Here is a 12,917-nt window from a genome sequence, read left to right as displayed (position 1 = left end):
GCGCTAAATATCAATGATCTACTACCAAGATATTGAAAAACAACTGGGAACTATTATAATATTAACGTGATGATGACTGAAATTACAAAGCGAGAAGTGAACACAATTAACTATTTTTTTGACACAGACTAAACATATTTGACCCCCTTCCGAATGAGCTGAGGACGATTTCTAACAAATAAAATGAACTATATTTATTAAGACTGAAAACTTACAGTACATTATCAGTTCTGTGTCAGGTCCTTCCATACTTTCGAAAAGACAAAGTGTTTACTAACACCAACGATATGTCTTATACCAATCCTACAGCGAAGTCACCCGTATTATAAAGAGGATCAAAAATCCTAGAAGTATGTGCTCCGAAAATTTTTTGAGTACGAAAAAAGACCGGAAACATTTATTTGGTAGATAAAAAAAGAAATTTCATCATACAAGTAGTCAAATGTAAAAGATAAGTTACAATAATTTTGAAGAAATCCCGAAAGAATAGATAGTCATAGACAAACATCATATAGTCATTCAACTGTTGATTCGCCTTTCATGCGTAGTTTAATTAAATGTTTTATTTGCTGAGAAGACGCCTCTAGTCTTGCACGTCGACTGGCAAGTTCCAAGGATATATTCACAGCACGTCGAAAACAAGATTGGGCATGACGTAAACTAGAAGGAACAAGTACTCCAGAAAACCATCGGATTGGGTCTGTTGAAGGGTTAGGATCAAACTTACTGTTAGCCAATTCGTCAATTAGCTGAAAACGAGTGGTTTTGAAATCCTTACCATAGGTAGGTTCGATAGGCTGGAAGGAAAGTGAAAAACGTAATATTATAGCTCTTGAAATAAATGTCATCTATGGACGTATAGATCGTTTTAGAAACGATTCCACTATGTTTCAGATATTTATTCTCATAATAAAATTTTCAAACCGACCCTGATTCAAAAAGTTTTAGGCACAAATATACAGTAATCATTATTAATAGGAAAAAAATTACTTTAGTTTACACTCTGTCAAGTTCGATTAAAACTCGTGGATAAAATCAAGCATGACTATTCTGAACAAATAAAGTGAAAATTCACTTAGTATTGTTTGTTTGAATCTTCCCATTGATGTTTAGGACTGGTCAGTCTCTAAATATCAATGGGAAGATTCAAACAGACAATACTAAGTGAATTTAAACTTCACCCCATTGCACAAGCAAGTGGCTATTAGGACTCAGTAGCTGAGTGGATAACGCGATGGCGTTTGAAGCGAAAGGTACTGGGTTCGAGTCCTAAAGTGAACATCGACTCTGAGATGCAGGTGCGTCCAGCTGACGAGTCCCAAATAGGACGAAACACGCGTCCTAGATTCCACTGCTAGCTACTATCCATCTTTTCTTACAAATAAATTGAAATTTGCTATACATAAACGGCTGGATTACATTTAAATGTGTTTATCAATTTATGTGTGAACAAATACAAAATGTGGATTAACTGTGTCATATAAATAAAGGTTGATAAATATGTAACGGAAGGATTACAAAATAGTTTCACTAATCCGACAAGTATTTAAGATGGGTCACAGGACTGATCACAACTAAGGTTTGATAGGGTTGCATAGAAGTAGTTTAAAATGATTATTCAAATTTGTTAAAAACTTATCCACACGAAAATGTAAACCTACCAAACTCGTTTTAGTGTAACATTGAAGGCAGTATGACCAGTGCTTTTCCTTATTATGCTTGTTGTCCTTATATTCCTCTTATAGAAAGTTAATGTATGATAAGATTCTTAGAAATGTATTGAGCTAATATACTAAATAGCTCCGATAAACTCTGTCGTTCCATTACACTATTATTAACATTTTTAGAGATATTACTTTAATACACTTAAAGTAGTTGCAGCAGATACATTGATTGTGTGTAATTAACGTTTGCATAGTATTGTAAAAACGATTTTAGTCTTCGGAAACTTTTTTAAAGCCGAGCAATTAATCTCCTTGAGCTAATCACCAAAGTCCGCGTTTGGACTTTGTTCCATCTTCTAAGAATTATATAACCATGTAGTATGATTATTCTACGGAATAAATGGTTCACAACCTAGAACATAAGCATGCAGGTAGTTGCTAAGTTATGAAATTTTACTTTATAGGTTAAATTTACGTCAAGAGTATTATTAAAACCTACATCATATTGACTTTATGATGACTGATGCATGGAATCTTATTACTAAGTATCACGAATGTACACCCTTACATAGTTAATTGTTTTGGAAAGCGACTCTGCGTAACGAGCACTTTTCATGGCATTTAAGTAATGTTGAGTAAATTAAAATAATTCCGGAATGAAAGATTTTAGTAGTGACAAACTTGCTGATTGAAAAAGTTTATAAAAAAAGACATCCAATATCATACGAAAAATGAGACACCATATATGATTAACACATTAATATAAATAAGACCAATGTTTAGATGCTTTAGGATTTATGGTAAAAAAAAATTTGAATGATAATTGACAATTAATAGTACAAATTGTTGAAGTATTGTAATATCTAGATGCTTGAGCATATGCATTACAGTTAAAAAAACAGACAAGTGTAAAAGCTTAATTCCAAATAAACTACGTATCAATCGAGATACCAATGAATGAAAATATGATGAGCTAAATAAATTTTATCTGATCACAGAGAAGTGAATTCTATGTATACTCATGTACAGCCTTTGTTTCCTAGTGGAACTGTACTGAATTTGACAGACAAACGGATCTCGAAAGCTCTGTCCATAGAAAGGTGAGCTAGGATTATCACAAAACTAAAACAGTATCAACAGGCCATGACGCAAATCATTGCCACAGTTGCATTATTGGTAAATTCTTGTGGTGACACTCTGCAGTCTACGGGTTGGCACATAAAACTAAGCTAAACCGACTGCCCCGACGTGCGATGTTTTATGGTGTAGGAGTAGGTTGGAAGAAAGCTAGGGGCGGCCAGACCAAAACGTGGCACAAATCCATGAAGTCACTGACAAGTAAACTGAGCCATGATGTTAAGTGTAGACAACCTGGTTGAGATCCGCGAGATGATAACAACCGATGGTTAGAGGCCTTGAATGACATAGCTCAAAATCGTTTGCAGTGGCGAAGGTGCATCCACTCTTTGTGTTCTCCCAATTTCTAATCTTCTGGATTCTTCATGTCCCTTTCTTTTCTTTCCAAATTTATTTCACTGGATTATATTCCTTGAATAACATATTGAAACACTAATCTTTCCGATGACTCCTTATACTCTTACTACCTCTACCACTATGGGATTTGAATGGACAACTGCATCTCTGTGCTAATGTGGTATGGCAACTCGAGCTGATTTACGTACATATGAAGTTCTACGTTGTGACTGACTGATTTACTGAAATTGAAATCTAAGAATAAAATATACACAGTATTATTCTAAACCTTATGAAGCAGAAAAGTAATGCAAAAAACGAAATCATGTTAACTGTTTAGTTAAAAAAAAGAAAAACGTTTATGAATAAGCTACCAAATCATTTCAACAATTTATAGACACAAAGGTAATATGAGCCGAAATACCAAAAAACGGATCAAATTAGATAGTTTAATTCAATAACAAGTAGAAAGACTAAAAAAGGAATAATAACTATTATGAAGATCTAAAAAAATTAGTGAATACGCAATCGACACAATCAAAGAATAGTGACTACAAAATGTTTATAACTTTAACACTGGATTTAAAGGTTGTAGCACACTAAGCGCATTATTTGGCAAACATCAACCTCTTCGTTTGAATAATGAAAACCGGAAATACTCGTCGGTAGGGGACAGAAAACAAAATCTGAAACCACATGATTTACAAAAAACGATAAGTATGATTAGAAATAACTGAAACATGATTATGAACTCCTAATTCGTTATGGGTTAGCTTCCAGTGAAGATATCGTGATAAAGCAGTATGAAACTGTTTCATATTATTTGAATTTAAAAAATGTATAACTCAGGTGAATAGCCACCCATTATTTGAAATAGATGTGGTTCTATATGTATTCTCTGATGGTCTAATAAAAACCAGTTTACGTCAGTTTAAGTCCACTACTACTGAAAACAGGGTTATGGTGGTCATGTTATGAGTTGACTATAGTCGTTATTAAACACTGACCACTGAACTTCTAAAACCGTGTGGCTAGATAGTAATGTGCTACGCTTGAGAAATCAATGTCCATCTCTTGACTGAGAACAAGAATGAAAATAGATACTCGTGTATCTTGGACTAAACATGGGGATGTTTATCACTACATGGGTACTTAGCCATCAGTCTGTTATACGAACTGCTTCGCATAAACAAATGGCGATATAATAAACCCAGTTTAAGATGTATAAGCAAGATAATAGGAACCGAAATACTCCTGAATGTTACCTATCAAGTCAAGAGGAGAAAACGATCCATCAGTGTGCTAAATTAATGCATATACATTCACATTAGCAGAATTCCGCTCCACTTATAGAGAAAAAAATAGCGTTTAATCATTTAAATGTAAATCTTTAAATGTTATACAATAAAGAATACCTCTTCAATAACTGCAACACGGAAAGACGCACCACGAGTAGACATCTCGTTTAAATTATAAGAGGTTGAAGAGATCGAACAACTGTTGCCCCGAAGATTATGTCGCGTTTTGGCCAGTAAAAGTCTTCCTTCGCCTTTCATCTAGATGTACAGTAATTCCATAACCTACTTAAAGAATCCTCTAAATGGTGATTCAAATCGATAATCGTAGACAAATTTTCCAGATGATTTAATACAAGTGTGTCTAACTCATCGTCAGTTGGTATCGTGATCATTGGTTTTAAATATACTGGAAAGAATGGAGATAGTTTGTCGATATGTATAATAGCTTCCTATACTTGCCTGATGAAAATTAACTCAAATCGGATTGTTAGTAGTAGCGCCACACGAAAAAGGTGGAGCTGGAGAATAAAAACTGGTAACCGTAGTAAGGGTAATGTTAGGAAGTGAGGATAGAGTCTGCTAGAAAAGTGTGGGGGATTGATATTTTCCGGTTGCCAACACCATAAAAAGATAATATTTCTTCTTGGGGATCTGAAAAGGAAAATCGATTAGTAATGAAGGTCTCATCGAATTAAGAGCATGAATCCAGGGCACGAAAGACAGTTTTCTGAAGCTGTTCACCACTAGTACATGAAGTTTGTGACGTAAGGTGAAATGTTCTATTTTATGGTTGACCCAAATCCTTTTCTCCATTGTCCAATACGTATAACAAGGTTGGGAATTCACATTAATTCAGTCAGACATAAAGTAGGACCAGGCACATATATGCATCGGTTCAAGTTGCCATACCTCGTTAGCACAACAAGATGAATTAGTTAATTTAGTGGTAGTAATATATAACAGAAAGATTGTATATATAGTACAGGAAGAAAGATATGAAGCAATTTTAATCCCATAATTTAAAGGAAGACAGAGAATGTATACACCTACGTCATTGTGATCGATTCTCAGCCATGTCACACAGTCCCCAACCATTGGTTACGATAATTCACAGTAAAACCAACCTTGATTTTATTTTCACTGTTACATATCTGGTACCTATAAACAGATATTGATATCCAACGCTTCTTGGTCAGAGATAAATAAAGCAAGACGTAACACAGACGTGCAATACACCTCTCATCAACATGATACATGAAATCAAGATTAGATTCTAATTTTCACTAAAATAATATTAAGAGAAGTTGCGTATTAAACCTAGTGAATATGCAATTTAAAATCAAAGAAACAAACTGTAGAATGAAAAATATTAAGTAGCATTATGCTTAGGAGATAAAAGACAGAAAATAGATGCAAATGCACTAGCCAAACAGATTTTTGGTCACTTTACTCAAGGTTTTCAAATGCATACTGTAAAGAGGTAGACATCATCAGTGTATAGCCTTATGCAAATGCAGGTTGGACTAAGTTGCCACACTACATTGACACGATGAAATAAAAATAACAAAATTGATCGAAATAATGTAGTGGCAATAATAAAGACTAAACTTTAGGAATATGGTTTGCGAAGACAGGGTAGTAGTTCTTTGGGAGAGATATTTGAATTAGAAATCGGGAAGAAGATAAAAAGTGAAGGAGTCTGCAACATGGTGAACTATTCCGAACCTATGTCTCGGAATGCTGATGGTAGTTATCACGCAGACCCCAACCAAGTACCTGCATCTACCAATATGCCTCAGTCCAACAGTCAATGACTCCATGGACTGGTGCAATGTGGCCGATGTCCTAACTACCTCAATTGAAGAAGACCCATCAATTTATCTACCAATTTACCAACTTAGCCAAGTGTCCTATGCCCAACTTTAAGACTGCTCACTCGGTTATTCCATGAAACGCGAGCAGTGCTCCGTAGAAATCCGTGATTTAACACCTTTAGCATACGCGTGTCTTACTTTCAAAGATAATTTTTACAGACATGAAGTAATACAGAGTGGACCACTGTGTAGTATGTACGCCTTTTGGGTAGCAAACAGAAATTTCGCCTATGCTACAAGTGGTGCAAGCTGACAAACGTTAAGTTAGTTTTCTGATTCCGTGCCACGATTTAATCAGGCTAAGGACCTTCAAGATAAATGGACTGATCAACGCACTTAACTACTTCACTCATTATGATCAGTCTAGGGGTTGACTTGGACCAGTCCTGAAGCATTTTGAACAGAAACCCATTCCACACAAGCTAGCATTGCCCTCTGAGACGATCGAAAGACTAGGCTTTGTCAGAGTCTTTGCCAAATAAGACTACATAATTTGTGTCTTCTAAATCGATAAGCGGACCGCCTAGTAGGAAACTTGGTAATATCTCGATTAATTTAATTGATGAAACTGGACCACCGAACCTACAGTTCCTATGCTTAAACCATCTGGTTTAGCTGCTATCCATCGTTTTAGATTAATTATAGTCTTTTCAATATCATTAAGAGTTAGGGAACTTGTATCAATTCCCCATTTAGGTTTATTAGGAATAAAGGGTGGTTGAATAGTAGCTGGAGGCCGGTTGAACCGTTTCCTAAAGTGTTCTGTCTATCTGTCTAGTCTTCCTGATTGATGGTTTTATCATTTTCCGAGATGGTCCCACTAACACCTAGCTTTTTAATACTTATTTTTTTAATCAGTCGGTGGAGTCATCTAGTGTTACCTATCTCTGTTGTCTCTCACATTTCTTATGCTTTCGTTGCCGACCACTGGTCACAATCTTTGAGTTAATTTTTTTTTGTTTACATTTGATTTGTCGTTGCTCTGCATCGTACCTCTAAGCCTGCCGAGATGAGTTCTCGAGTCTCCATCAATTAGCTTTGTGCCACAGAAACCCATTGCTCTTTACTAACCTTTTAATTTTAGTTCTTGATATCACCGCTGTAACTACAGCTGATTGGACATTTTTTTAAGTCTCTTCAAGATGAACTATTTCTTTACAATCGATAAGGTACTTAGCTAATTTTTTCATGAATACATCCTTGACCTTTTCATCCTCTAGTTTATATTTGAGGTGGCTAATGGAGATGTGATCTATTTGCGTTTATAGCTGTGTCGGTAGGGTCACCAGGCTAGATAGTGTCTCTCCTTACGCCTAAAGTTTGTACTTACCATAAACAATCGACTGTTTGAACAGAATTGCAGATGGTCACTATTATCTGCTCCCTGAGCCGAGATAACACATGACCTACCCAAGTATTTTTAAAGTTGGCCTAGTCTACCGACTTAAGCATTAATATAGCCCGCCATTGCTAATACGTCTGAGCCCCTTGATTTCTAAAGGTCATGAAGTTTCCTACTGAGACCTTTAGGACTCTAAAAGATTGCAGGGAAGATGATTTCATGAAGCAATACAGAATAAGGATGTCACGTCAGAATACTAAACTAGTTTAAGTGTGAGGACAGTTATTTAGTATTCCGTAACCTAATGTGTAGTTGTATGTTTTAGTCTATAATAAAAGAAAACTGATTGTTATCGATCCACCTAACTAAGATTTATCGGCAAAGCCCATAGGGAGTTCGCTATAGATGAGAACAGTTAGAAATATTTCCGTCTAGTAGACAGCAAAAAGTAGAATAATAAGGTGGGGTACGTTTATTTGTCTGACAGGAAACTTTTATTCCTGGTTTTGGTCGGCTTATATTGAACGTTAACTTTTGGAGCAGACGCCTTAGGATACAAGTATTGGAGGAAACCACAAAATTGCTGTTTATTCTCCGGAAGTCTACGTAATGATTATCTAGAGCCAAACTAGATCCAAACTATACTCTATGTTTCAGACTGTGAACAAATTTTCAGGGAAGTCTAGATTTACTTTTAAGTGTGCCTTCCTTATAAGGAGATAAGCAGGTGGAAAGCGATATAACTGAGTTATCAACGCCAAAGCAAAGGATCAGAGCAGATACTTCTAAACAACGGTTGTTAGGATAGGTTGGAATGAGAAGTATTTTAGAAATCCACTGAATTATTTTGTGTTCTGGTACAAAGTGTAAGTGATTCAGAGGGCTAGGGAAATATAGCGCCAATCAACTGGTGACTCGTTACCACTTAACCTTAACTTATATATAAAGTACGTATAACTGAGCTAATTAAATGTTTCGGAAAACTAAACTTCATATCCTTTATAATTGGGACCAAGACATCTCTTAGAAGCAGTAAGAAGGACTATGTTGCAAGGGAAGCATATCCTGAGGCTGATATCAAGAAACTGAATGATTAACTGAGACAATATCAAGGATCGTTATACACTCAATTACTTTAGAAGCTATCACCCTCCGGCTGATAAGTTCCTGTGTTGATCCGTTATCAACCAGAAATACGCAAACCAGTATATCTGATCTCCTTCAGTTAAACTGGGTGTTTTACGGAAAACTATGAGAAATGATGGGACTGACTACCTGCTAGTAGTCACTGTATATTTCAGGTATATATATATATATATATGACGGCTAGCACTGACTGAAAGCATTTTAGCCGGTATCAACCTGATTTTCATATTTTCCGGTTAATTAAATAGAATTTTTATCGCAAATGCGGAAAGCCTAGTCCCATGACTTTCACTGTTAAAGTAATTATATATAAGTAGACGGCTACACATAATAAAATTTCATAAAACCGACTAGAATGCCACACCTTATGATTCCCGAACTTACACTTTCCAATCACATTGTGCCGCTACTGAATTCTAGGATGCTTTAATAATAGTTCATAATCAAGAGTTTTAAAATAGACGAAAAAAGGGTGCATGAGTGGACGACGAAAAGTAAGATACAAAGGATGAATCTATAGAACGCGTTACTTTATGGTTGTTTCTTTTACTTCCCTATCTGCTTCATTTAAAATGCATTCACTTTTCCCAATTATTTTTACATTACCTCACTCAGCTGAGTATCCAATGCATTTCAGTTTCAGTTTCAGTTTCAGTTTGGAAAGGACAGGAGGCTTGGTGGCCTGTGTTAGTCCTGGCAATGATGGTCTCTCAGCTGATCCAACTTTCTTTTGAAGGAGTCGACGGATGGAGCCTCAACCACGTGCTGAGGTAATGAATTCCACTCGTTGATTATTCGATGGGAAAGTCGGTAGTCAGCTGACAAGTAATTCGTTCTGGGCTTGTGAACTTTTTTGGAGTGTCCTCGTAGATTTTCTGTTTTGGAAGACAAGAAAAATGAGGGCATATCAGGTGCAAATTTGTCATTTAGCAATTTGAAAACTATAATCAAGTCACCTCTGATTCTTCTATATGACAGCGGGAATAGGTTTAGCTTGGTCAGTCTAGTACCATACGGGAGCTTCGCTATTCCGGGAATCAGCCTAGTTGCTGTTCTCTGAACTCTTTCCAAGAGTTCACTGTCTTTTTTTAGGCAGGGGTTAGCTGCTTGTATACAGTACTCAAGTTTAGGGCGCACGAACACTGTATACAAAGTCAGAAACGTTTTAGCGTCAAGATGCCTAAAAGCCCTGCGTATGGACCATAAAGTCCTAAAACCTTTGGCGGCTATTGCACGGCAGTGTGCAGTAGTCTTTAAGTCTTGACTAACGATGACGCCTGTCCTTTTTACGTTCGTCTAAGTGAAATAAGATTATTCGTCGTCGTTTTTGTAGATATTATTAGTATTTCTACACTGCCAGGTACTATCATAAAGCTTAAAAAATAGAAGGACGAGTCCCTTAATGTTTAACGTACGTAACGCAACAGTACAAATTACCACACAATATCCAATAAGCAATATCTCTCGGATGTGGTTGTATAGGCCATTCCGTTTCTTCACACTCGTTTCTTGATCTTCTCGTACGATTTCAAGTCTTTGATACTGTTCACTGTAGGCAGTCTAGCAACTCATTTGCCCTCATTTCATTGAAACTCGTATACGACAACCATTATTCAGTTTCCGCTCTTCATTAGATCAGTCGAACTTAATTAATCTTCTATAGTAGTAAATAAATCGCCCAAATCAATAGCTCTGTAAGTGCTCGATATTGGATGCTGATCACATTACTTTCAATGTACTCACCTAGCTGAAGTCGCCGGGTCATGCATCCGCACTGAGGATGCCACAGGTATTGTAGTTTGACAGCGCTTTACCAGCAACACCTATAATTGAACTATCCTAGCTCTCAGTTTTAATGACTGATTAGCATGGTATATCCACTCGTGATCTGGTGAGATGGCATGACCGAGCACCTACGAGTAGGATATGTCTGGTAAGACTAATGCGTTCAGCGTCAATGTCGAGGATATGCAGAACTATTTGTTTCGGGGATTTAGTTACCGTTACAAAAGGTTTAGAACAACATATGTGAGCGAATAATTGTCTTCAATTAGATCGTTGTTCTCTTACATGTGTTGTTCTAATTTTCACAAAGTGTTTACACTTTCCTTCCTCTTAGAACGCGAGATGACCTAGTACTGGCATTCTGTGTCTTTAATAACGATCTAGGTGTCAAACTGCCTTATCTTTACGTCCCCTCTAGCACTATTCCCTTTCAAGGCCACACCAATAAGATCTGGAAACCACGATCAAATAAAATCAGAGTGAGATCCCATTTTTCAGTGACTAGAGCACCCTATCACAGCGGATTGTACCGAATACACCAATGAATATTTTTGAGGAGCTGGATTTCCACTGGAAAATAAGTTTGAATATTTAGCATAGGCTGATCAACCTACTATCCATATTACTGAAAACTGAACTTTCCATCGGTTCATCAAGGGGAAAATCGATATATTCTTAATAATTAGGGACGGTATTTTGTAGTAATTTGTCAACACTTCCCTTCTGCTTGTATCGAACATATATGTGTGTTTTTGAAAGCATCATTGATCAATTTTTAGTAGACAGGGCAACCTGTTGAGCGAAGGATTTTCTATTCGACGCAGAATCATTTAGACCATTTGAAATACAATACTGAAAGAAGAAATACGGTGGTTATGTTGAACAAATCAAAATAAACTATAAGCACGTTAAACATACCAGGTAGACATAATTTATTATCATTCTGTCCTTAAAACACAGTTTTTGAAAGTCAGTGAATTTTAGTCCGATGTACAACTTGAGGGAAGGCAATAATTTAAAGTCAAGGACATTTGGATGTGTCCAGCCATCAATCCAGATTTGTCATTTCCGAGCGTCGTATGTTTATACCTGAAAATACTTTACTGTTTCAGAAATCAAATTATGGGGTTGCGTTGTTGGACAGATTGACGAAGAGTGTACTTGGAATCCCTACTCCTGAAACTGAGTTAAAACCTCAAAAATTAAAAGAGCATTTTGAGGGTGCGTTGTACGAACTGTTTTTACTCAAGTCAAGGCTGCAAGAAAAATGTTCTCAGATGGAGGTTAGTTTCTCACAGGAACGGTATCTAATTTTATATGTATCGAGCAGATGTTTACTTACATACTTATGCCAATCGCCCCTCATAAGGGCGTAGGCCGACGACCACGGTTCTCTAACGAACTCTATCCTAGGCCCTCCTTTCTATTTGTCCCGAATCGCTGTTCATTCATTTGATGTCTGCTACCGATTCCCGACGCAATGTGTTTTTAGGTCCTTCTTTTCCCTTCTGCCTTAAGGATTCCAAGTAAGGACCAACCTCGTGATGCAGTTTGATGATTTCTGCAATGCATGTCCTATCCACTTCCTAATTTACTCTTCATCTGGAAGTTGGTTTGTTCTCTGTCACAATAGGTTGTTGCTGATGGTATCCGACGAACGGGTGTTGTGTATGTTGCGTAGGCAATTGTGCATAAATACCTGTACTTTTCTGATGTTGGTTTTAGTGGTACCCCCACATAGTAGTACATTAGCTGTAAGCTTTACCACTTCAAGGGTCCCAGTTTTAATTTCAAGCATCACCTTTTCTTTAGCACCGCTATTTTTAGTCATAACTAATAAAAGCCTTGTATGTGTTGGGGAACTTAACCGAAGTAGAGTTGTAGTAATCGCCCCAGCATTTTGACTCCATGGCAACACATGTCGGCAAAATATTACCCGAGACTCGTTGAGTAACCTTTTTGTTTGTGGTTATTCTCAATTTTACAGTGTTAATTTTGTAAGTTTAAAACCTGACAAACAACACAGGAAGTTTTGTGCTATTGCCAAAGATTCTCTCTTCCAAACCTTATGTGTAGAAGAATAGTGTCTGAAAATGCTAGATTTTTATTAGAGAGTGAGCTTAGTCTCTCCAATAACTGGTGCTGTCAATTTACCTATTTGCTCAGATAACTATGTGGACCTACTACTTAGATTGTATCAGTCAGTCAGTCCGCTACAACGTAGGACCAGGCACACATACGCATCGGTCCAAGTTGCCATACAGGTTGAAAATATAGTCACCAGCTAAGAGGGTTAACTGTCTGATACAACCTATCAGGCAGTTAACCCTCTTAG

At 36.8% G+C, this 12,917-nt stretch overlaps 2 protein-coding genes across 2 annotated transcripts in view; one reads left to right on the top strand and one right to left on the bottom strand.

Moving 5' to 3' along the window:
* Nucleotides 1-379: 379 nt before the first annotated feature.
* Smp_048420 (hypothetical protein) lies at nt 380-9,670 on the bottom strand. Its single transcript, XM_018794624.1, has 5 exons — nt 9,404-9,670; nt 4,895-5,086; nt 4,722-4,841; nt 4,553-4,686; nt 380-797 (listed from the first exon to the last, which is right to left on the bottom strand). Exons 3-5 carry the CDS (start codon nt 4,825-4,827, stop codon nt 516-518), a joined length of 522 nt encoding a protein of 173 aa, XP_018649017.1. The 5' UTR covers nt 4,828-4,841; nt 4,895-5,086; nt 9,404-9,670; the 3' UTR covers nt 380-515.
* A 1,991-nt stretch (nt 9,671-11,661) lies between these two features.
* Nucleotides 11,662-12,917, top strand: part of Smp_148070 (hypothetical protein) — a gene marked incomplete at its 5' end in the record, with an annotated part of 26,272 nt that continues 25,016 nt past the window's right edge. The window contains one exon of the mRNA XM_018794623.1: nt 11,662-11,803. Coding sequence (XP_018649016.1) covers nt 11,662-11,803 — 142 coding nt within the window. The remainder of the gene's footprint in view (nt 11,804-12,917) is intronic.

The sequence above is a fragment of the Schistosoma mansoni genome, chromosome 1 (genome assembly GCF_000237925.1).
Source record: "Schistosoma mansoni strain Puerto Rico chromosome 1, complete genome".
NCBI classification, from domain to species: domain Eukaryota; kingdom Metazoa; phylum Platyhelminthes; class Trematoda; order Strigeidida; family Schistosomatidae; genus Schistosoma; species Schistosoma mansoni.
This window is presented reverse-complemented; position numbering and strand designations above follow the sequence as displayed.